The sequence below is a fragment of the Microcebus murinus genome, chromosome 12, assembly GCF_040939455.1.
Source record: "Microcebus murinus isolate Inina chromosome 12, M.murinus_Inina_mat1.0, whole genome shotgun sequence".
Lineage (NCBI taxonomy): Eukaryota > Metazoa > Chordata > Mammalia > Primates > Cheirogaleidae > Microcebus > Microcebus murinus.
The window spans coordinates 80,538,922-80,564,107 of NC_134115.1; the positions used below are offsets into that span (position 1 = coordinate 80,538,922).

Sequence of the window (25,186 nt, forward strand, 5' to 3'; positions counted from 1 at the left end):
TGAGAGGCTGCCAATTATGTTCCAGAGGGACCACTTTTAGGCCCTTCTCTCACTTCTAACAACCCTGTGTGTCCAGTGATGAACTCCACAGTTATCTACTTAGGTGATATGAAGAGCACAGCTGAATGATGCCCTGAAGGGTCCTGCTGCTGGGCCTTGAGTTGTGCATAGGTGTATCCAAGGGATTTGAGACCCACGGAGATAGATGGGTTGCTCCAAGGTGTTAGATAAGAGTGTAGTGGAACCTTGTAGATTGTAAATTTAAGTCTCCTAATTCCTGGCCCAGCTGTCTTTCTTCATGGAGGCATTCTCTTTCCTCAATCCCAGAGGTCTTCATGACAAGTAAGGAGGAGGAGGGCATTCTCAGTATTGGGCAGTTTTCTAGAAGCAGCTGTGGTATGGTGGAAAGAACACTAGACTTGGAATTAGGCCAGGATTTTAATCTTGGCATTGATATTAACTGTGTGACCTTGAGCACATTGCTTCCCTTCTCTAAGCATTAGTTTTCTGAATTATAAAATGGGATAGCATAATGCCGCCTAACTCACAGGGTTGTTATAAGGAGTGAATGATACAAAATATGTACAGTGCTCACCCTAGTAATTGGAATGTATTAAATGCTCAGTAAATGTTTGTTGTATCTGAATTTCTTCCCTTCTCTCCTCTATTGATGCAGCTTTAAAGAGGGTTAGTGGGGTTGGGGGAAATAAATTTGGCCTTCCTTTTCCTTGGTGTCAAAGTTGACCATTGTAAGAAGTGGGAGCGAGAGAGGGCCACTTATTAAACACCAACTTTTTCTGCCACATACAGTCCTAGGTTCTTAATTACTTATTTAATCCTTATAACTCAGTGTTATTTTGCACATGAAACCTGAGATCAGAGAGCACATGACACTTAAAAGTGGCAGAGCTAAGATGTGAACCCAAGTGTCTTACTCTAAACTTAATGCTCTTATTCCCTTTCATTTGATAAGTCCCTTTGTAGGCCACAGATCCTATAGAGAGTTGGCTGCTGTAGCCAACTCTAAAGGAAGAGAGTTGTTAGTCACTAAAACATCTATTGCTAAGTTGATCTCGCACTTAAAAACTTACTGTATTGTTTTCTTCTTACCACAGATCTGGAGTTTGGTGATAGTATCTCCATTCTACAAATAAAGGAACTGGTTTAGAGAAGTTTAGTGGTCCTTAGGGTCTATATAACTCCAACTTTCATGGTTTGGGCACTATTCCAAACTGTCCTCCTGAAATGATGCTGTGGGAGCTAGGGCTAGGACCTACACCAGTTTTTCCATGTGGGAATTCCTTCCCAGCAGTTCTTAGCATATTTATATTTTTTGACTCCACAATTCCTAGAAAAATCAGTTGAGTAAATGAGGAAAGGTGTTGTAAATATCCTGTTAATACTAAAGTTTGTCATTACAGACATTTCTGGTTTAAAGAAACCCAACTTCATCAAATAAAAAACAAGAGCAAGAAACACTAACACACTAACATGCCAAGTTGAAGGCTAAGAGAACTGAGATAGGCACATATAAAAGAGTAATGGTCACCATTGAATTAGTCAGTCTTGCTTTTGGTTGTTGTGATGTCATAAGTGTGTCTGTTCCTGTCTGCTGCTAATGGTGAGTTTTCCTTGCAAATAATTTGATAAACATAATATACTTTATGCAAATACTTTGGTATTCTATGAAGTAAACTTTGGAAGCAAAATAAATTTCTGAGTTGGCAATTTAGACATGTGATTGTGTGTACTATTGTTAAGCTTGCTAGGATATTCAAGTGTTAATTGAATATATCCAATAAATGTTCCCTGGCATTTTCCTGTCTTTAAGTATTCCCTGTAAGCTACAGTTCTTTGTAAATACTACTATGCTTAATATGCCTATTATCCAGATACTCATAATAATGAGGAAAAAGAGTATGGAGTATTTTAAGAATAGCTTATGAATTGAGGGATTTCTGAGAATTCTAATTTTTTATTCCTAAACTCCAAAGGTAAATGTTTGTTGTCAATTTGGAAATACTAACCTAGACTGCAGAGAACCAGGCACTCTCTAGCTCAGGAGGCCCACTGAGCTTAGGAGGGCCAGCCAGTGTATTGCGCTCACTTTAGAGCTTGCACTAGAACCCTGTCTTTTGACACCTAGTGCCATTCGCTTTTCATTCCACTCCATTTATTTCAGCCCAGAGAATAACCCACACTACCCCCACCCTGGGCTCCCATTACGGTTTTATGCCAAGGGCAGCTAAAAGGTTGAAGCAGAAGGAGCAGTAGAAAGAAAGTATTAATAGTAAATGAAGGGCAGACATTAACACAACTGAGCCCTTCACTCAGGGGATTAACGGGCTACATTTTACCCCTGAAACTGTATAATTCAGTTGAACCCATGGCCTTCTCCTCCATGTAGCTGACCTTTTTCCTGTCCCTTCACATCTTTTTTTTTTTTTTTTTACCTCTCCAAACTGCCCAGAATTTAGAGAAGTTTAAAGTAATAATCAGTCACATACATGAAAAGTTCCCTCCCAACACTTGGGGAGCAGGGGGTGGCAGGATTATCACTGGCATTTGAAGGGTGAGAAAACTGAAGCAGAGGAACCTGACCAAAGTGGTACAGGTTATAACTAGCAGGCCCAGGTGTGGAACTCATTTCATGTTTCTAGAATCGTGTGCCTTTGTGTACTGAGTAATGCTTTCTAGTACCTACATTTAAGTATTTTGACAGGGTCAATTTCATTTCCCATCTTTTACCTCTTGTTGGCCTTCAGCTGGATCCTTCTGGCCCATGGATCAGGTACATATAGTAGAGAAAATGTTCCCTATTCTTTCTGGCAGTAAGGGTGAGAATATTGCTGAGAGAATGTTCTAGGCAGTGGTAAGAGTGGCAAGGTGGCCAAAGGATGGGTCCCACCATTCTTCCTCAACCTCCAGGAAACCCAGAGCAGAAGCCAGAGCCAGTTCATGATGTTTTAAAGGGAGCTTTTAAATTGTAAATCAGACACATTAATTATAACTTTAATGTAACAAATGTTATTAAAAGCAGCAATTCAAAACCATGTATCTTTTAGAAGGTGCAGAGGGTTACGGGGTCAGTTGGCAGTAATGCAGCTATGATCTGGTATGAATGAAATGCTGGCGTGGGGAGTCAGGACCACCTTGTTAGGCCTCATGCTTCCCCAAGTAGGGAGGATACCACCTTCCCTCCTTTCCCCTCTTGAAGCCCAGAGTCCTCTGGAGCCTGAGTAGGGAAGGTGCAGCTGTACTGTAACAGGCCTTGCTCATCCTGGGCTTCCTCAGAAGTCTGGAAAGCAGGCCTGGGCAGCTGCTGTGTGCTCTAAAGCCTGGCAGGAAGCCACAGATTGCATCCCAGACCCCACACCCCTGCTGGGCTGGGGGCTGGCTTCTCAGCTCCCCTTCCACTTGGCCCCAGTTGGAGGCCCCAGTGGCAGCAGCTGTGGGGCTGAGAAGGGAGAAAACTGGGCCCAAGCCAGCCTGTCCCTGCCTGGGCCGTGCCAGGGGAGCAGAGGGAAGCAAGTGGGCTGTGCACAGAGGGTAAGATCCCGTTGAAAGGCACGATGGCAACAGAGGTTTAAGGCAGAGAGCATCTCAGCTACCTCAGGGACCCCGTGAATGCTCACAGGTGAGGAGGGGACTCAGGCCTAGTAATGGAAAACCCAGCTTCTCAGGCCTGCTGGCCCCCACCTCTCACTATTCCACACACCTTCGCCTTCCCGCTGGCGGCCCGCAGAACCCAGCCATGCTGGAGGCCACAGCAGCAGTTGGCAAGGCTGGTCCCCATCTGGTGCCCACCCCCCAACTCAAGGCACTTCTTTTCATTTTCCGATCAAGTGAGTCAGTCTCTAACATCTCTGGAAGCAGCAAAAATGAGGGGCCCCCTTCCCCCTCCCAATTTTGGTTTCCCTCCAGATGAGGGGGAACATTCTTTGAATGTTGGTTCTAAGAATTCTATTTCTATCCCCACTGACAAAGGTTTCCTTTTGAGGGAATTGAGTGATATAGGCCCTTTAAAAATTGCAACCTGTCCCAAAAAGTGACTGTGAACTTCTGGGCAGGGCAGGGGATATAGAAAAGAGTGTGAGTCCCCTGTGCTTCTCTATGGGGCTGAAAGAAGGGGCAGGAGCTGAGCTCTCACACTGAGTTGCAGCACACGGGCCCTGCAGAAGGCCAAGGGCAGGAGCCAGGTTGGCCTCAAAGGGAATGTGTGCTGCGTGTGCACATGCGGTGGTGTGGAAGTGTGTGTGGAAACTTCCGTGTGAGTAGATGTGTGTTGTCTGGCTGCATGTGTGGTGGGTGTAGGGGCGGGAGGCACTGGAAACAGTTTGGGGTGTAGCACAACATGGCTGCCCTCCCTCAGGCCTCCACTCCAGCAAGGCTAGGCCCAGGTCTATGGCAATGGAGGGAGTGTGGCCAGGGAACCAAAAACTTCCGGGACTTCCACAGCTGACCCCTGCAGTCTTCACTCTCAGCCTGAATACCTGAGCCCTGGTGCCCCTGCCTTCGGAGGCAGACCCAGCTCTTCTCTCCTTACATCCAAGAGTCTCGGAGTCTCTGCCCCCTCATAGGTGTTCCTGGGGCCCTTCTTCCACCCCCACCACCTCTCTCCAAGGGCAGGAGAGTAGCAGGAAAGTGGGAGGGAAAAGCTCTGAGAGGCAGACTCTTATCCACCTCCTCCCATTCTCTCTCAAAGGTTCCTGTTGTCATAATGTAGTCCCTGGAAGGACTGGCTGCCCCACAGGTCAGATGTCAAGATACCCACTGGAAGGACAGTGTGCACACGTAGGATGTATAAACACACTCAAAAGGGATGAGAGAGGTTAAGGGACAGAGCTGGTGACAAAGATTCGGGCCTCAGGAGAAAGGGTCACAGAGCCAGGGAGACACAAATTCAGAGGAACACGTCAACAGAGGGGGGGGTGTGGAGATGAGACACTGGAAAATAGCCAGTGGAACCTTAGAGACACAGGCGAAGAGGTGACGAGCCTGAGGAGGCCCTAGAGCACAACTGGCACAGCAGAGACACAGGCCTTGGCCTTGGCCTGAGAAGCAGGCAGGGCCTTTGCCAGGCACTTGGAGCTCTGTCCTGCTTCCCTCTCCCACCCCAGCCTGGAGAAAACTGGAGCCTATGGCTTCTGCTGTCCCTCCTTTGGTTTTCAGGGCTCCTGCCCCCCACCCCAGGGCTGGTCAGTAAGGGGTGGTCCCTTCCCACTCCACCAGGTACTGAACCTTGCCCTCAGGCGTGACCCTCCTAGCCAGCACCTGGTACTTCTCCCCACAGGCCAGCCGCCCAGCTGCGCCGAAGTAGTTGGTGATAGATGACTTGAGGTGGGACAAGGATGAGTCATCTTCACTAATGCTCTCAAACGTGTGGCTGTCAATGCCTTCTTCTGGCCGCTCGGGGCCGGAAGTCCCCTCTGCGCTGCTGTCTGAGGGGCAGTGTCCACTCAGCTCAGCTGCCCGCCGCTTTGCCCGCAGCGGCATGTACGCTTTGGCTGCCAGCTTCCTCTTACGGCTGCCCACTGTCCGCCTGTATCGGGAGGGGGAGAGGACAGGATGGGAAAGAGAAGTGTGATCATAAATTCCTCTCCCTAAGCACTCTAGTAGGTCGCGGGCACTGTGTCAAGCCTAGCCATGGGTTATCTCACTGGATCCTCACACAGCCCTGTGAGGAGGGAAACTGAGGCTACAGAGAAGTAACCGGCTGGGGAGATGCTAAGTCAGGATTCAAACCTTAGTATGTCCAACTGTGAGCCACGTGCTCTTTACAGCCAGGACCCCAGCACCACACAAGCACAGGAGCACCCTTCCCTGAGCCTCCCAAAGCTGTGCAGTGCAGAGGCCCTGATTACATGGCCTTGTCCCTCACCAGAGCTCATGTGAAGCCAGACGAGTCACACAGAGATAGGCATGGGGGTTGTGGATGAAAGGACCCTGTACCCCAGATCCTGGACAGAGAGACTGACGCAATCTCACACACACACACACACACACACACACACACACACACACAAGCAGAGGTGTTACAGAAGTGGACACCTGAGACAAGGTACACATTCACAGATGCCCGGGGACAGCAACCAAGACTTGAAGCACTAGTGGAGCCAAAGAAACAGGAAGAAATAAATGAAAATACAGAGGCAACCGCAGAGAAACATAGATGTCAGGAGACAAAGAAGGACTCAGAGACATACCTCTATAGGCGTTATGCTTTTTTTTTAAAACCATCTATAACCTATAGGCCCCCTGCTTCGAGATGCCCCATCTCCTCAGGCCAAACCAATGCACACCTTCCACACACATACTGACCCACGATCTTCCATGTAATCCTGTCTCCGTGAATGACAGAACCAAACTGCAGCCCAGCTACCGTGGGCACATTTTCTCAGAAACTCTTGGAAACACGCATTCCAGGTTGTTAGTCACACACACTCAGGAGTTTGGGGTTTTTTTTCCCATTAACATGGAGATATGTTCTAAGAAAAGGCAATTTTGTTGTTGTGTGAACTTCATAGCATGTGTTTTCACAAACCTAGATGGTACAGCCTGTTACACACCTAGGCTATACAGTATAGCCCATTACTGTTAATGGAAAAAAAACTCAAACTCTGAAAAATAATTCAAAGAGCTGAGTGTATGTGACTGATGTTCAAGAAATACCAAGAAAGTGTGCCCAGCATTATACTTTTAATTATATCTTTGCAAGGGCCTCAAGTATCCTACAATACAATTCGAGGAGCCTCAGAGTTCAGAAGAAGTCCTTATGCTTTGCAGCACCAGTCTCCCCGTGCTCCATGAGGACCAGCTATTGCCAAACTGCTGTACCCTTGGGCAGGCCCCGCAGGGAGTTCTGTCCCCTCTCCCAGGCCCTACACCCTGCACAGTGGCATCTTCCATCTTCTTTCCATCTGCTTCCAAATAAATGGCTCTTTCCCTAGAGTCCCCAGAAGACAGATACCAGATTCAGGCAGCCCAGAGCCAAAGTCAGGGGACCCTGCAGTCTGAGAGGCACAGAATGCAAAAGCATGGCATGCAGAGGCTAAGAATCCCAGAATGAACCACAGGGTCCCAGAGCCAGATTCACACAGTCACAGAAAGCCAGGTCCTCCTGCCGAGACTCGGATATACAGAATGAGCCACATGTCACAGAAGTGGGAGCTGGAGGGGTTGGGAGCAATTATGATACTTGTAAAATTTGAAGGCCAGACCTCCAGGGAGCTCACCTGGAGTCATAGGAGAGGCTGGTGGAGGCGGAGCCAGAGGTGCTGGCAGCGTCCGTGGAGTCCACATCTGAGAAGAATGTCTGGCCTGAGCTGGCACTGAGAAGAGGGAGAGGGTGAGCCTGCCGTTGGCCCAGCCAGCAAGGTGCTGCCAAACTGGTCCTCAGGAGCCCTTGGGAGCTATCCAGCTGTCTCTCTGCCCCTCTGACTTGCATCCCAGCGGAAGCCCATCTTCCCATTGCCTCCAAAAGCCTTCCCTGACCACCCTTTCCTGGTGCTGATATAAGCACTGGTGACAATAACTAATGAGCAGGATCTGAGGCACTGGTGCAACACTTTACGAGTTAAAAGTACTTTCATTTGCATAGCTTATTTGAGAAAAACAAATGAGGAGGTTCAGAGAGGTTAAGGAATTGAGCTAAAGCCACACTGGAACATAGGGTTTGGAGCTCAAGTCTGTCTGAGTAAAACCCTCGCTCCTTCCAAGCCATCAGGTAAGCACTGAATGACGGTTAATAATATTGGAAATAAAATGATGGAAGATGCAGTCCCTCCCCTTGGAATGGACTGGGGAGGGCTAGCAAAGGCTTCCTGGATGAGCTGGGGTTGTCTTGAGCTTTCAGATGGGGTAGGGTGGGGCAAAGGGTATTCCAGGCAGAGGGAACAGCATGAGCAAAGGTGAGGAGGCATCAGGCAGTACAGTTGAGTGTGAGGTGACCACAGCAATTTGGGCAGAAAGTGTAAGGCAGGATGGGGGCTGGAGGGGTAGGGAGGGCCAAGCAAGGCAGGCCTTGATCGCTGTTCTGGGCACGGGAATGTCATACTGAAAGCTCTAGTGTAAAAAGACCTGTCAGACAGACCGGTGCCACAAGGACCCTTCTAACTGGGGGTTCAGAATGGCCCACAGGAGCTCCACCTCCTAAGAAGGCTTTCTGCTCTGCCCCTTCCAGAACCTTCCTGCACTGCTGGGGAATGGAGATAGCTTCCCCATGTGGTTCCATCCCAGTCTCCAGAGCAACCTCTCCACTAGGTCCCTCACTGATACCTTTTTAAACTCTGGATTTCATCCAGCGTGAAGTCAAATATGCTGGCGAGGTGGTGGTTGGTGCTCCAGGCAGAGGTGAAGTCACTCTGTGGACACAGGAAGGAGAGGGGAGTAGTCAGCTAGTGAGGATCAGGTCCGCCTCCCACAAGCGCCCAGCTGAGGGCCACACAGGCTGCCTGCTGTTCAGCCAGGGCTGCTGAGGGCTGGACCCTCCCTAGGGTAAGGCTTGTCACTTCCTTGTTATTCCAGGTCCTCACCGGTGAGTCCTAGTCCTGGCTTTGCCTCTAGCCAACTATACAACTTTCAACTCTCTGGGCCTTAGTCACCTCAGCTGCAAAATGAGGACAATAACCTCTGTCCTACTTCACTCTTAGGGGTGTCAGGAAGCACCGTAAAATTAAATAATTGTAAAAGTGCCTTGCAAAATGTAGCGTGCTGGGAGATGAGGCGTCGTTAGCATTACTGCCCACAGGGAGGGCTCCAGTCAGGACACAGGGTTACTAAAGAAGGAAAGAAAGTGTTCTGGAGCCTTGGTGACTCAGGACGGTCACTGCTCCACCCTGCCCTCGGTTTCCCCATCTGGACAGTGAGGGAAAGAATTTTGCCTGCTCTTCCCCCCCCCCCTCCCACTCTGGGCTCTTGGGAGAATTTGGGGAGGTAAAGGAGAGGTCTTAGAGTACCCGGCTTTCCCTCATTTAGCCGTAATAGGAACTGGTTTCTCCCTTAAGGGACATGGGAGAGTCCCCTGGGCCTGGGGGTCAGAGTTTTCTGCACAGGAATCCCTGATATGTGCTGACCCTGTGCGTGAGAATGGAAAGTAAGAAAACAAAGAACTAACACTGGGAATAGCATCTTCCAGCAAAAACTTTGACCTTTTTCTTCTATAAACTCGCCTTTTCTGCTGCTGGAATTCGTGAGGCAACAAACTGTGGAGACAGAAAAGGGAAAGGGTGGCCGAGTCAGAGCCTGAGGGCCCAGAGGGTGGTGCCTCAGGAGTGGCAGGCCAGGGCTCCTGACAACAGCAGCACCTTCCCAGGGAGGCCTGGGGAGCAGGGGGATGGGGGGGTGGGCAGAAAAAGAAGGCGCCTCCCCACGCACGTGCATCCAGACGCCCTGCCCCTAACGCTCAGCTAGGAGGGCTGGGGACCCCTCACACACGCCACCTTCCCCTTCGCCTCTCTGCCCAGGTCCTCGTCCAGCAAGGCTGGGCCCCACGATCCGGGTCTCCCTCCCTGAGGTAACGGGGCTGTGGTGGAAGGAGTCGGGATCTGGGACCAGGTCCCGCTCAGCCCCTAACTAGCGCTCGGGTGCCTGCAGCTGCGCTAGCTAGGTCCAGGTCCTCCTTGCTTCCTTGGATGCCACAGACTGTCCAGGGAGCTGGGAGCAGAGAAACCAAGTTGGGCCACAGCCCTAGCCCCCGGGCTGGAGCACTGACCCAGGCTTGCTCTTTCCTCTCTTACGCAGCTCGGAGGAGGCACCGCTCTCACTGGGCATCAGTCCCTTGTCAGGTAGCAGCTTCCCTGGCGGGTTGGGGGGGACGCGGATGCGCAGGCGGAAGATGCATTTCTTCTTCTTGATCTCCTTGCCACAGAGGAACCTGAGGGTGGGCAAGGGGAGGAGACAGCTCTGGAGTCCGTCAGCGCATCCTCCTAGGGAGCAGGGCAAGCATTAAGCCCCTGCCTCCCTGGACCCAGAGCTAAAATCCAGAGTGGCCTCTGGAGACGCTGGGATGAGGAGTCGCAGAGGGTGACTGAGGGTGTAGCTGGTGGCTCCCCCCCCATGCATAGTGTGAGTCTTGCTGTTCTTGTCTCTTTCCTTCTCCTCCTCCATCAACTCCAAGGCAGCCTCCTACAGGAAGGCCTCCTCCAGCTCACAGTGGAACTGATACTACAGTCTACCTTATTCTGTTCTCACCTCTCCTCAGGAGACCGAAAGCACCTCCAGGCATTTTCCTCCTCCCTTGTACACTGCTGAAGTGACTCAGACACAGCACTGCCTTCAGGGGACAGTCTACAGGGAGGGCTGAAGGCCTCATGTACTGAAGAGTCTGGGCCTCAAACCCTGAGCATGTGGAAGGGAGGGTGAGCAGTTTTGCCTAGAAGTGTCTGGAAAGGTTTCATGGAAGCAGGGACCTTTTCTCATTCCCTACTGCGGTCTCAGCACCTGGACAGGGTCTGATATAGAGCAGCAATTCAATACTTCTTGACGGAACAAGTGAATAAAAGAGTAACCTTGGCAAAGGGAAGAGTATGAAAAAATAAAAAAATATAAAAGAGTACAAGCAAAAGCACCGAGTGGGAAAGGGCTCAGTGTGGCTGGCACCCAGAATAAATAAAGCAAAGGGACAGTGGCAGAAGACATGGGCTGGGCTTGATCCTAAAATGCCAGATTAACCACTTCGGTACCAACAGCTGTGATATGAAGGCGCACAGCCGAGTGTCGACTTTAGCTGACAGCCGTGATATGACTTTTCTAATTTTTCATTTATCAAAATAAAATTGTGAACATTTAAAAATAACGTAACTAAACATATATGTATATGTTACCTATTCTGATTTACATTACAAGTAAAGCTGCCTGTAAAGGTAAAGCAAGCTTTCAGTGCTTTACAGCTTTCCTCATCACACAAGAGCAAAACGGATTCGTTGTCAATCCACAGCACAAACTGTCGTGCGAATGTGAGTGCCGGCTGTGGGCAAGGTTTTGCGGCCGACCGGTACCGTAGTGGTTAAGGAGCCTGGTACCCGGCTGGGGTGGTGGTGAGGGACGCTGACGCCTGTGTGTGCTGAGAACCCCAGATGGAAGGACACACGCTGGGGGACAGGTCAGGAGGCTGCAGCCCACCTGAGAAACGACGCATGGATCCCTCAGTGCCTGGCCCAGAACCCTAGATGACTAGAGCAGGAGGGGCCCTCACAGAGCAGGGTATACCCCCAATGGAGTGGAGCCCAGAGCCAAATGTGCCAGGCTGCTGGGGTGGTCAGGGAGGTTTCACAAAGGCTGTGGGGCTCCCTGGATCTTGAAGGATGGGAAGGGTTTATAGAGTCAACAAGAAGGGGAGGGGGACCCAGGCAGGGAGCACAGCTTGTACAAAGTCTGAGATAGAAAGAACTTTTAGATTGAAGTCCCACCAATGGGGGGCCCTCACCATTCCCTCCCCTCCCCGCACATACCGGCTTTTGTAACTGTTGAGAGCGTTGAGGAGATGTGGTCCTCGATCTGTCACGGGGGTGCTGGTGAGCTGAGGAGAACAGGCCAGCAGACAGTCAGACCCAGGCATGAGGCATGGGGGAAGCCCCAGCCCCTGTCCCCTCCCTCCTGTCCATCTCCTGACGCTTCTGAGCCCTCCAGGTGAGGACCACTGACTACTGCATGATCTCAGACAAGACTTTTCACCTCTCTGAGCTCATTTCCCCATCTGGAAATGGATAGAATAAAGAGCTTTAACAATGTCTATACCCTTGACCCCATAACACACTCCATGGATTCCATCATGGAATCTATATCTGCAGATACAATATGAAACCTGAACAAAATTTCACATACAAAAACGTTCGCTGTGGCATTGTTTCTAATGGTGGACAAATGGCAAAGAAAGTATATGCCCAACAGGAAGGAAACAAGTAAACGATGGTAGAAACTAATGCAGCCATTAAAAATGTTTATGAAGATTCCATAATAATATGGAAAAGTATTTATGCTATAATGTAAACTTAAAAAAGATGATTGAAAATTGTATATGCTATATCATCTAAAGCATGTAAAATGAAACATGCATAGAAAAGAATCAAAATAAATGTACTTATTTCCTTTGTGTTATTTCTAATGTTATTTCTAGTTATTTCTGGGTGGTGTCATATAAGAATATGGATTTTTTTAACATGCATAGAAAAGAATCAAAGTAAATGTACTTATTTCCTTTGTGTTATTTCTAATGTTATTTCTAGTTATTTCTGGGTGGTGTCATATAAGAATATGGATTTTTTTAACATGCATAGAAAAGAATCAAAGTAAATGTACTTATTTCCTTTGTGTTATTTCTAATGTTATTTCTAGTTATTTCTGGGTGGTGTCATAAGAATATGGATTTTTTTAAAAGTATACTTCCTTATACTTTAAAATTTTTCTACCAGGAACATGTATGATTTTTTTTTAATAAATCAGAATAAAGTTATTTTTAAAAATACCAACTCTATCTTTTAAGGCTTTATAATATATGTATATCTTTTATAAATTATCTAATACTGTAAATGAAGACATATATAAAACCTTTTGCAAAGCATAAAGATTACTTTAAAAAAAATCCTTGAGCCAGGCTCAGTGGCTCATGCCTATAATCCTAACATTCTGCAAGGCTGAGGCGGGAGGATTGCTTGAGGTCAGGAGTTCGAGACCAGCTTGAGCAAGAGCAAGACCTTGTGTCTACAAAAAATATGGAAAATTAGCCAGGCATGGTGGTGCATGCCTGTAGTTCCAGCTACTTGGGAGGCTGAGACAGGAGGCTCACTTGGGCCCAGGAGTTTGAGGTTGCAGTGAGCTACGATGACACCACTGCACTCTACTCAGGGTGACAGAGTGAGACTCTGTCTCAAAACAAAACAAAAAGGGAAACAAAAATCCCTGTCTTATCAAAGAGGGATCTGGGGCAGTCAGTGGAGAAGGTGCATCTTTTGTATGTGGTGGGGCAGATTCTAAGGGTGTCCTTAGGAAAGGGGCAGAGCCGCGCTGAAGGAGTGGTTAGGGAAGCCTGGCTCCAGCTCTGGCTCAGCCCCAGAGCTCTGCTGACCATAGGCAAGTCACTCTCCAGCTCTGACATTCTGAAAGTCTTGGTGTGTTACTTCACTCCGTGGATCTGGGGCTCCCAGGCCCCTGGTGACCCACTGTTCAGAACAGGCTCAGCAGAGGTAGACCTCTACTCTCCATCCTAGCCAGGAAATCTGGAGTGGGTCAGATGCTCAGCGGAGAGCCCTGCTGCAGCTAGATGTGATCCAGGGCCCCAGCTCCCCACAGCTGAGTCTGTGAGTCCCCAGTCGCCCACTGTAGAAATCTGGGCTCAGGAGGGCCCTAAGAGGGCACAAGCTCACAGGCCTGGACTCAGGAATGCAGCAGCTCCAGGGTGAGAGCTCAGAAACCTAGATCCTAGCCCTGAGCACACCTCTCTGACTCCTGCCACTCTGACATCCCATGGCCCTGCATACCTTGCCAAGCTGCAGGAGCTCCCAGTGGTGGTTGACAAAGGCCAGGATCTCCTCAAAGTCAAAGTATTTCTTCTTGCTTTGCACGCCCAGGTTATAGAGGGCCAGGTGAACCACGTCCACCCTGGGCAAGGGGGCAAGGAGGCAAGGAGGTGGGGCAAGGTGAGGCAGAACCCTGCCCAGCTAGGGCTTGAGCCTCCTGCCTCAGCCTCAGGCAGAGGCAAGGCTGGGACCCAGCAGCTGGAAATGGAATTGTTCCAGGAGAGAGGATGGAAGAGGGAGGGCAAGAGCTGGGAGGAGGAAGGGTGGGTTGGGGCTAAGCCCCACTCTCTCACCATCGCAGGGGCAGCCTCTCAATGTACTCTGGGCCCTGGTTACACACGGAGCAGAAGAACAGGTAGAACCTGTGGGTGGGTGGAGAGGGGGCCTGTGGTGGGAGGGGCTCTAACACCCCACCCTGGTCCAACACCCTCCCTGCCGACCTGCCTTCCTTTAGTCGGCATTCTCCCTTCTGGGGCTGGTGGCCTCTAGGAGGTAAGGACAGGGCAGGACTGGGATGAAGAAATATTCCTCCAACCCTTCTAACCCCTACCCCAAAGCTCTTCCCAAATACTGCCCTGAAGTATGGCTGAGTTCATAGAGAGTGAGCTGAGCTAGGCTGGCTGCAGTGGTCACCCTCTTCCCCTCTGAGACAACCTCACACAGACAATCACAAATGACTTGGGACACCAACCAGAAGACATACAATATTTGGTTTGACATACATAATGCCTCCATTAGCTTAGCCTCATGGGTTAGAAGCTGGATAAAGACATCCAGTTCCCCAGTGGCTTCTATAGCAACCCTGGGCAGGATGGGGTGGGGACTGTTTCTCCTCCTTCCCCAGACACTTAAGAGACTGGGGCTTAGGGAAGGCAAGGATTTGTCTAAGGTACCCCATTAACCAATGGCAACCAGGGATGTGGCCCAGCATGTTTCTTTATTGCCTTCTGGCATAGCCAGGGCTCCCCTACCCTGAACTGCCTCCCATAGACAGGAAGGTGTACATTACCATAGACCCCTCCTTGTCTGGGGCCTGGCAGGCCATGTGAAAGAGTTGCTGCTGCCATCCGTGGCCCCTCATCCCACCCCCAAGGCTCAACTGGGCCAAATTATCACCTACCGGTCTCCAAACATCATGGGCTCATTGAGGCACTGGGTGCAGGCCTCATGGAACCACTGCCTGCACCGGTAACATTGCAGCATCCGCAGGTACCATCTTGAGAGACAGAGAGACCAGGATCAGCTGTGACTATACTCCCAGGCAAGGATGAGCCTCAGCAACCTTTCTCACTATAAACTTGCCCTCCACCAGTAGAACAGGAAGAGAACTCACAATTACTGAACACTTAGGCTGTGCCAGGGGAGGACCTGGGAGCCAAGTATATGCTGTCTCTTCTGATCTCGCCATTTGGCAAAAGATGGGCCACTGTCCCCATATTATAGATGAGTCAGAAGTTAAATGCTTTGCTCAGCAAGTGGAGGATGGCGATTTAAGTTCTGATCTTCATGACTTCAAAGCCATTGTTCCCCTGCCATGCCACCCTAGAGCCCCCATCTCTGGACATGTTGCTTCCCAAACACCACTGACAGGGAAAGGTTTGCCCAGGAGACTTCATGGGAGAATAATGGCTCCTGAAAGCTTCATGGGGGCAGGGCATCTGGTTCTTCCCACCTGGTATTAAACCTACCCTACCATGGCCATCTAGCAGCTATCCAGTGAATATGAATGAAGAGTAAAAGGTTATTCCCTTGATAACTATCAATGCTTTGTTCATCCTTTGTCAGGTGAGGTGTGAGGTATAGGTTTTTTGTTTGTTTTTTTTTTTTTTTTTTTTTGAGACAGAGTCTCACTTTGTTGCTCAGGCTAGAGTGAGTGCCCTGGTGTCAGCCTAGCTCACAGCAACCTCAAACTCCTGGGCTCAAGCAATCCTGCTGCCTCAGCCTCCCGAGTAGCTGGGACTACAGGCATGCACCACCATGCCCGGGTAATTTTTTCTATATATATTAGTTGGCCAATTAATTTCTTTCTATTTATAGTAGAGACAGGGTCTCGCTCTTGTTCAGGCTGGTTTCGAACTCCTGACCTCAAGCAATCTGCCCGCCTCAGCCTCCCAGAGTGCTAGGATTACAGGCATGAGCCACAGCGCCCAGCCTGAGGTACAGGTTAAAATGCAGATTCCTTGGTCCATTCCAGACCTATTTGATCTTTGGGGAAGCCTCTGGGATACATTTTTAATAATCACCCTGTGCAACTCTGCCTAGTAAGTGTTGAGAAGCACTGCCTTAATGCTGCAAAGGTTTCTGAAAGCAGTTCTTCGTCTGTTATCTCTTAGGCCTCCCAACACTTGGGGAAGTTGAAGAAGCTGAGGTAATTAAACCCCTGTGAGAGATAAGGTGGGTCAAGTGAGTACCCAAGTTACTCAGCTGGGCTGTAACTACTGCCTCTGGACCCTTAGTTATCCACAGACCTTGGGGCTGAGATTCAAGACTTCAGAGGGTCCCGAAGGCTGCATTTCCTGAGGGCAGACACTCGTCTGTGTTTCCTTCCACAATGCCTGGTGCAGTCAGCCCAAGGGAGCAGGCTACATGGAGGCCCAGGTTGGCAAGGAAGGATCAAAGACTCTTGCCCCACCCAGGGCAAGGATCCCCTCCAAGCATCCCCAATATGCAGGACCCCCAGCTCCTGTTTGCACTTCTCCAGGGAAAAGGATTTTAATATTTCACCAATAGCCTGTTACATTGGCTTTGACGATGAAAAGGTTATCTTGGCTTCCATACATTAGTAGCCCGACCACCATCACATTTTTAAAGTGCTTACCAAGTGCCAGGTACTGTGTGAACCTTTATGTAAATTATATAATTCACACCCTGCTCACAACCACAAGACCAAGAAACTATTAAGAGAACTGAGGCTCATGGGTTTCCATCTGGTAAGGGGCAGAGCCAGGGTGTGGACGTCCTGGGAGGATCAGGACCGAGTGTTGGGGGCCTAAGCTCTTAAACACTCAATACTTTTTCTTTCCCACGGTGCTCCGAGGACACACCTCTGCCCTCTGCCCTCTACCCTCAGTGCTCTAGAGTGACAGACACTACCGGGAGCCCGGCCTTAGGGCCTTAATCTTCCGTTCTCCCCGTGAGGTCCCGCCCCCTGGGACCCTACCCAAAGCCTTACCTTCGGGGACTGCCCCTCGAGGCCCTGCCTCCTCGGATTCTGTTCCCCAGGCGACTCTCCAGGCCCTCGCCCTTTACCCCCTGCCCCGGCCACCAGGTGCTCCCTAACCTGCTTCGCCTCCCTGGAGCCCTGCTCCGGCCCGCCCTGCGAGACCCGACCCCGTGCGAGACCGGACCCCGGCGGCTGACCCTCTAGGCCGGCCCCCGAGGCCCCGCCCCCGTGGCTGACACTCCAGGCCCGCCCCCCGAGGCCCCGCCCCCGTGGCTGACACTCCAGGCCCGCCCCCCGAGGCCCCGCCCCCGTGGCTGACTCTCCAGGCCCGCCCCCCGAGGCCCCGGCCCCGTGGCTGACACTCCAAGCCAGCCCCCCACCCCCCAGGCCCCGGCCCCGTGGCTGACTCTCCAGGCCCGCCCCCCGAGGCCCCGCCCCCGTGGCTGACACTACGGGCCGGCCCCCCGAGGCCCCGCCCCCGTGGCTGGCACTCCAAGCCAGCCCCCCAGGCCCCGCCCCCGTGGCTGACACTACGGGCCGGCCCCCCGAGGCCCCGCCCCCGTGGCTGACACTACGGGCCGGCCCCCCGAGGCCCCGCCCCCGTGGCTGGCACTCCAAGCCAGCCCCCCGAGGCCCCGCCCCCGTGGCTGACACTCCAAGCCAGCCCCCCAGGCCCCGCCCCCGCGGCTGACACTACGGGCCGGCCCCCCGAGGCCCCGCCCCCGTGGCTGACACTCCAAGCCAGCCCCCCGAGGCCCCGCCCCCGTGGCTGACTCTCCAGGCCCGCCCCCCGAGGCCCCGCCCCCGTGGCTGACTCTCCAGGCCCGCCCCCCGAGGCCCCGCCCCCGTGGCTGACACTACGGGCCGGCCCCTCGAGGCCCAGTCCCAGTCCCCAAGGCCTGACTCTCCCGGCTGGCTTCTGTCCGGCCGGCCCTGCCCCGCCTCCCTGGGGCCCCGGCCCGCGGCCTTACTCTCCGGGCCCGCCGCAGTAGCAGTAGCATTGCTGCTGATTGGTGCGGTGGGGCGAGTCCCACTCGAGCTCCTCCGGCTGGTAGGACAGCACCATCTTCACGGCCTGCAGCGTCCTGGCGATGGCGCCCTTCTTCAGCGCGCCGCCTTTCTGGGGGGAGACCAGGACCTGAGTCAACTGCCGGTCCCGGCTGGGCCACACGCGGGCACACGGCTATCAAGGGAAATGCTGCCCAGGGCTTAGGGGTACCCGCAGATATTCCAGTGTGGTCGGAGACACAAAGCTTTTTCTCTCCAATTCCAAACCGTCCCCTCTATCCCAGAAAGATCTCCATTCGTATTCATAATAGTATTAATAGTAATAGGCACAATAAAGGTGACAATTACCAATATGTATTAAGTGTGGACATTATATGGGTTTTCTCTTTTAATAGTAAAGCACCATTTATTGGGGTCCTCCTACTTCTGACACCAAATCCGTGTCCATTTACAGATGAGGAAATAGGCTCAGCAAGCAGTGGAACCTGGCCAAGGACAGACAGCCGGTACGTGGCAGAGGCGCCCTCTGTCTCCAAAGCCCAGGTATGGCCCTTCTGCTTGGAGCTCAGGCTGCGTGATGGGGAGTCAGGCCTGAGCTCAGGGGTTCTCTGGGCTGCCCGACTGGAGGAGGCAGGAGAAGCAGCGACTGGGAGGGACACAGGGCTCACCCGCACAGCCAGCGCGAAGATGCAGCGTCGGCAGAACCAGGGTGTGAGCAGGGGCCGGTCGGCACTGCCTGCTATGGGAATGTGGCACTGCTGGTGGTAACCTACGGCAGAGGAGGGGTAGTGAGTGCCCACAGGAAGCAGTGGCCCAAGGCCAGGCGGCCCAAAGGTGGCAAGGCTGGGAGGGCTGCAGGAAGTCCTAGGAGTTCTGCCTGCCAGCTGCCAGGGGACTGGCTGGTGATGCCCGCCAAGGTGGCCAAATCGGTGTCCAGGCTGGGCACTAAATGACACCATTGGCCAGTGGGGCAGGCACCACGGTCTGCCTGTGCCCCATCTTTCCCACCCAACCTCTCCACCTAGGGGGGCCCCAAGCTGCATACTCCCATTGTACTTTCCCAGCTTTCCCCAAGGTCACCTCCCTGGCCCTTATTCACAGAGACTGGCCCCCTTTTATCATATGCTCCAAGAGAAACAGGAAGCCAGCCGGGGCCCCAACAGTCAGAAGTAGTGCCCTTAGAGGCCAGTGTGGGGGACCCACAGGTCAGGGCCTTCTCCGTGCCCCGCTCCCTCCACTCACCCAGGCCGCACTTCCCACAGATGAGGATCTCATTCAGAGGCCCTGATGTCTTCCCCAGGCAGATGTTGCACTTGGGCTCCTCTCCTGGAACGCCAGCTGAAAGACAGGCCCTCTAGGGTCAGGTCCAGCTCACGGGAATTAGGAAAGTTTTACAGTCAGTCCAGGTGCTGAGCTGCTCCACGTACTGGGCTTAGCGCTGGGCCCCATGTGCTACCTCACTGCCTTTCCCCAACCTCTCTGAGGTGCCTGTTACCATTAGCCTATTCTAAAGATAGGGCAATTGAGGCTCTGGGAGGTTAGATACCTTGCTTAGCTAGTAAGTAGGAGATGTGGGATTTAAACCCATAGCTATGTGACATCAAATCCTCTGTGCTTTTAAGCACATCGTACCGCCTCTCCTCCCTGATTTAACTTGTTTTGTTAAACAGTTATGTTAAATAATTTTTAAAAATTATATTATGGGACAATAATAGGATGTTAAAATGAAACCCCATGTTCTTGACAATTATGAACACATGGCCAATCTTGTTTCAACTATATTCCCACCCACTTCTCCTTCCAGTAATTATTCTGAATCAAGTCCCAGATACCCATTTTTCCATAAAGATTTCAGTATGCATCTCTGAAAGATCAAGACTCCTTTTTAAAAACATAACTACAGCACCTTTATTTCACCTAAATTTAATATAGTTGCTTAATAACATCTACAAATTCAGTCAGTGTTCACATTTCCAACTGCCCCCTAAATAAAAATGTCATAAGAATTTTAAGTCTGTTCTTTTAAATCAAGATCCATATAAAGTCCACACATGGTAACTGGCTGATGTTTTTAAAATTGCTTTTAATCTACAGATTCCCTCTCCATCTCTCTCTCTCTCTCTTTTTTTTTTTTTTTTGGTCGAAGAATAAATATGTTTTTATGTGTGAAAGGTTTGTATGAATACATTAAACACATTTTGCTGTGTGCTTCTGTCTTATTAATATTTCCCCAGCAGGCTAAATGTTTTATAAAGGCAGAAATGGTATCCCTTTATCCCTGTGTCCCCGGGACTTCATATAGAGTGTCGCGTGTAACAGGTGTTCCAAGACATGTTGGTTGAATACATGGCCAGGCAGGAACCTTGTCTCTTACTCCTGAATCTGCCCCCAGGAAGCTGGTGCCCACAGTGGGTCTCCGGAAATTCTCATTGGCTTAATGAAGCGATGGATCAGTAACTACGGTGGTGCTCAGCCTTGGGCTCCCTTCTTGGGAGATGCCAAGGGGCCACCATTCTGTCTGGGAGGAGCAGTCCTCTGGCTGGGAGACAAGCCGGTCCCCTGCCCAGCACTACAGCACCTCCATGGAGGCTGGTGCAGGGTGGGCTTCTACACAGGGTGGGCAGTCTTCTCCATCTGGCTCCTAGGCTTTCAACAAGACGGTAACTCATTGTTTTGGGTCTTTATCTGATAAATTTAGGGGCTTGGAGAAGAATCAGTCTGCACTGGCCATTCTTGGACAAAGGGGCAATTTGAAAGCCCTACGAACTGGCTGGGTTCCGTGGCCTCTACTTGGCAGGCTTCTTGGAATCATCTCTTACGGTAACACATTCTTGATGAACTACTTCTCTACAACTCAGTCACACTGAACTAGCATTTTATATGGATTATCTTGTTTAATGCTCCCGACCACCCTGTGAAGCTGGCACTTTCATTATCTCCTTCTTTTAGATGAAAAGACTAAGACCCAGGGAGTTCACGTTACTTGCCCTAGGATATGCAGCTAGTAAGTGGCAGAGCTGGAACGGCCTTGTCTCTTTTCCTGTTAGAGCATAAAGGACAAACAGGTTTCTCCTCTCATGCCAACTCTGACTGACGGGTACTGGCTGCCTGGAGCTCCATGTTGGAAGTATATGAGTGTTGTGACTGACGACTAATGCCTGTCGTGTGCATGGGGAGGGAGAATGTTGGCAAGAATGTCCCCGATTTGCCACCTCTGTAAGACAAAGATGCCAGCTTTCTGAAGGCAGTGATGGTACCTGCCCTGCTCCCTTTCCTTTCTAAAGCTCGTCTAGCTCCAGCCGGGCCTCTCTATCCTCACCCTGCCTGGCCCATCTCTGCTTTCTGGGTCTTTCCCCTACTCCCCTACTCCTTGCCCCATGGATAAAGTTGCCTCCACTAGTTTTACCCATGTGTTAAATGGGGGCCTTGTGCTGGCAATTAGAGGTGACAATTCCGAGTACCTGGGCCCCTCCCCTTTCCTAGGCAGACACCCAGAGCCTTGAGCAGCAGATGTCACACAGCAAGGAAGCACACACAGGCCTGAGACCCAGTCCCAGCCTCCTACTACCTCTCTGAGCCACATCCCCACCTGCCCTGTCCCCATCACAAGGTCTAAGCACTCAAAGGGCTGATAGATGTCCTAAGCACCTTGCCGAGTAAGCGCACAACTGGCCACCTGATCGTCACCTCAGCCGGGCCTGGGGGCCACAGACAAAGGCAGATGCCAGGAGTAAGAGACAGAAGGAGAGAAGGAAAAAGTGAAGGCAGAGGAGACGAGAGGACCTGGGGAGGGTGGGGGACCCAGGATGTTAGGCAAACTCACCATGCTGTATATCCTTCCACAGGACCCAGTATTTGGAATTATCTTCGAAGGTCACAAGGCAGCTCTGCTTGGAACTGCTGACCTGGGGAACGGAGAGGCCAATGTGAGGAAGGGCTGGGGAAAGCCTACCTGGAACATGGTCTTCCTCCCCCATTTTTGTCTCCATGGGCTCCAGAAAGCAGGGCGAGGCTAGAGGGGTAAGGGGGGTGGCTGTTCGTGGAGGTGGTGCACTCCTTGTCACTGGAGTCATACAGCCAGGGACTGGGGATGCCCACTTGGAGGGAATGTTGAGGACAGAACCGGCTGGATGGTCATCTGTGGTCCTCTGCAACCTGATTTCATTCTGTTTTGCAGGCCCTCAGCGCACTTTTCTAAACAGCTGGTTGGATGGTGTTGGCTTTAAGAACGGCACCTGCAAAACCAGGCTCTGGCTTCTCTCGCTGCCAGCGGTTGTGCGTGAGGAACCAGAGGGAATTCCCCGGCAATGCCCCCTCCATCACCGGTCTGAGCGCCAGGCTGGAGGATGGGCAGAGAGACGCCGAGCCTAGGACCAGGGGCCCGAGAGGAAAGGTTTACCCTCTTGATCTTCCCGAGGTAATACAGTCCGTCTGTCCACCGGCACAGCACATACTGGCCCTCCGTCAGCTTGGACATCAGGTCTTTGAAGTTGTTCTTGGCCTTCGCCAGGGCCCCCTTGTTGGGGAGGTGGCTGGTGGCACCATAGGAGTCCCGAGTCCCTGGATCCAGAGCTCGATTCTCCATCAGCTTCCACTGACACTGGGAGAGAAAGAGAACAGAGCTTTTACCTCTCGCTCCCCTGCTCCAGAAAGCCCAGCACGGGAAGGGAGAAAACTTCCACATCCGTAACCTGTGCTAGGTACAAGACATGTTTATTATTTCACTGACTACTCCCGACAACCTCATGACGGAGACATTATTATTCCCATTTTACAGATAGGGTAACCGAGGTATGGTAAGAAGAGGCTGATGGGCCAGAGGCAGAGCCATGGTTCATAATCGGGGGAGCGAATGCGAAATTCAGTCCTGTCTCTTCCCAGCCTCCCTGTGCTGCCTTCCAAAAACAATGGATCTCTCAACAACACAGAGCAACGTCCCCTGTCCAGCGAGCCTCAGCCACACTCCCTGTCTCAGGAGGCCGAGGCTTTATCCCTTTTTCCCTCGAGCAAACACACTCCGTGTTCTCTGGGTGGGGGGCCTTCCAGGTGGTGGCGGGCCACCTCCACCCCCCAAATAGCACACAAGCACCGGGCTGTTTTATACCCCCGCCCCCCTAGCCTGAGAGCTGTCTAGAGAAAAGTCACCTAGAAAGGAAAACCCTCGGTGGCTTGAGGACTGGTGTAGACTGGGCCATCTGTGTCTTTTGTAATCCCCTTTTCTGTTCTCAATTATAGGAAGATTTAATGGAAACCAATTCTGGGACTTTTAAATCCACTTAGACTTTCACCTAGACGCACATGTGCTCCAAGCCGTGGAGCCGTCCCCACGCCAGCCCCTCCACACCTCTCGCCACGTTATTCCACCCACGGCTTTCCCATTGCTAGGGGTACACCCAGGAGTCTCCAACCAAGGAGCTGCCACGGCCTGCCAATTTCAAGCGCGATGGCTTCAGGCACCCGTGCCTCCTTTCCATCCTCCTGTCGGGGTCTGAGTTCAGGCCTCATCTTTTGCTAGAGCCATTCTCTCACCACTCGCTCAGTAACCGTTCGTTCGCGGGCCTGTGCTCGCCTCTGCTAGACACCTGGGCTGGGAAGGGTACCGCCAGGCCCAGCGCTGGACAGGCCACTCCTGCTTTCTTACCTCTCCACCACACTCTTCCTCAGGCCGCCAACTCTCTTCCAGAAGCCTTGTGGGGCTCCCCAATGCCTGCAGTGGTGGTCAGAGCCTCCCCCAACATCCTCTCCTCCTCCCCCTTCTGGCTCACCTGGCTCCATGCCCCTCCACACACTCCACCACCGCCAGACACAGCCTCCCTCTGTTCCCTGCACAGGCCACTCTGGTCTCCTCCCTCTCCGCATGGCCCTGGGCACCTGGTGTTATGACTATCTGCTGACAGGCGAGAGTCCCGTGCCTGTTTCCGAGTGAGTGCGTGTGTGCACTCCCGGGAGATTGTGCCGCATGATGCCTACAGCAGTGTGCCAGTGAGTACGCGAAACCAAATACGTGTGTGCGCGTGTGTGGCCCCGGGTGAGCAGGGCACTGCAGGGGTCTGGGCTCCCCAGATGATGGCTGGCCACGTCTCCATCCACCCTGCCCCCATGGCGCACAGGCACTGGGCAGGGGATGCGGTCTGAACCCCTGCCCTCTCCCTGCCACCTGGCTCCCCCGGCACTGGAGGTCCCCGCCCGCCGGGCCTGGGGCCAGGCGGAGGCAGCGGCAGGTTCACTAACTGACACTTCCTCCCCCGCTGCGCCTTTGGGAGCAGGCCCGGTCGCCGCACCCCCTCCAGCCTGGCCGGGCGGGGGGCCCCCGGGTGGTGGCCCCCACCCCCGCCTCCGTCCTCCCGGAGCGGGCCCCCGCGGGCTGTGATTGGCTGATTCAAACCCATCTGCAAAGAAATGCCTGTTTGCGGGTTCCCGTCCGCGTCCAGTTCAAATCCGCGGCACCCGGAGCGCGGGGCCGGGCGGGGGCAGGAAGCGAGGATGATTCATGCGCCGGGGCCTCTCCCAGGGCGGCCGTTGGCTTTTTAAAAAGGGTGTTCAGGGAGGGGGGAAAGATTGCACAAGGACCCTTCAGGTTCGAGCGCTCCGCTCCGCAGTCGCTCCAACGCCACGCTCCCCCATCCCAATCCCGCCGCGACCGGACTTCGGACGTGAGCAAAATCCCCAAAGCCCCGTCTGTCCTTCCCCACCCAACAGCAAAAGTAAAGATTCGGGGCGAAGAGTAACGAACGACCTGTCACCCATGCCTGCCAAGGCTCGGGCACCCGGGTGGGGCTACCGCTGCGCAGCGGGCACCGTTCGCCCCCCATGCACACCCCCCGCGCGCCTCCCCGCAGGACTCCAGCCCGGGCGCCCGACCCGCCAGAGTTCAGATTTCGAAAGGAGAGCGACGTGCGCAGGGAAAGCAGAGTGTGGCGGGGAGTCCCCAGCCGGGCCGGCCGCCCGCAGGCGGAACTTACCGCCAGGCTGCGTGTCTGCCGGTCCCACTTGGAGTCTGGCCACCAGGCGCATCGGCGGCGGAGGCGGCTGCGCTCGGCCCGCGGCTGCCCGGCCGAGTGTCCGCCCGTGGGGCCGGGGTCGGGGTCTCGGCGGGGGCGGGGCGGGGCGGGGGCGCCGCGGGGAGGAGGGGGAGGCGGCGGAGGGAGGGGCCGGGGCGCTCAGGAAGGGGCCCCCCGGGCGCGGGGCGCCATCTTTTTCGCGTTTTCCCGCGAATTATTGACGTCCCGCTTATGTAATTAGCGGGGGCCGCGCCGGCCTCGCCATTGGAGCCCGCGCCCGCCGCGCCCCGCAGCGCCGCCCGCCCCCGCCCGCCCCGGCGCATCCTCCGCGGCCACCGCGCGCCCGGCGCCCCCGGACGCAGGGCCCCGAGGCGCGGGCACCGACACGCCGGGACAGCGCCCTGCGCGCATGGCGCACACGGCGGGCGCGCACACACAACTCCGCGCACAAGGCAGCGCGCAGCTGGCACAGGCACGGCGGGGCTGCGCAGACACACACC

At 53.0% G+C, this 25,186-nt stretch overlaps 1 protein-coding gene across 2 annotated transcripts; it reads right to left on the reverse strand.

Moving 5' to 3' along the window:
* Positions 1 to 2,996: 2,996 nt before the first annotated feature.
* On the reverse strand, positions 2,997 to 22,270 carry PHF19 (PHD finger protein 19). 2 transcript variants are annotated; one of them, XM_012771680.3, is made up of 14 exons: positions 22,085 to 22,270; positions 21,509 to 21,590; positions 18,928 to 19,023; positions 18,354 to 18,454; positions 17,649 to 17,797; positions 14,635 to 14,730; positions 13,808 to 13,876; positions 13,476 to 13,596; positions 11,451 to 11,518; positions 9,713 to 9,874; positions 9,116 to 9,203; positions 8,278 to 8,363; positions 7,236 to 7,331; positions 2,997 to 5,542 (listed from the first exon to the last, which is right to left on the reverse strand). In XM_012771680.3, the coding sequence occupies exons 1-14, from the start codon at positions 22,268 to 22,270 to the stop codon at positions 5,200 to 5,202; spliced, it is 1,743 nt and encodes a 580-aa protein (XP_012627134.2). In that variant the 3' UTR covers positions 2,997 to 5,199. The 2 variants fall into 2 exon arrangements, with proteins under 2 accessions (XP_012627134.2, XP_075865109.1); XM_076008994.1 differs by lacking the exons at positions 2,997 to 5,542; positions 7,236 to 7,331; positions 9,116 to 9,203 and having other exon boundaries at positions 8,282 to 8,363.
* Positions 22,271 to 25,186: the final 2,916 nt, after the last annotated feature.

What these genes read in the sequence shown, in the direction of transcription:
- PHF19 (XM_012771680.3), bottom strand. Translation starts at nt 22,270, where the DNA reads ATGGAGAATCGAGCTCTGGATCCAGGGACTCGGGACTCCTATGGTGCC. An exon ending in AGAGGAAAGAGCAAGCCTGG is followed by an intron (nt 9,204 to 9,712) that starts GTCAGTGCTCCA and finishes CTGTCTCCACAG; the next exon opens with TTTGTTGCCTCACGAATTCC. An exon ending in TGGAAGATGCTATTCCCAGT is followed by an intron (nt 8,364 to 9,115) that starts GTTAGTTCTTTG and finishes CTGTGTCCACAG; the next exon opens with AGTGACTTCACCTCTGCCTG.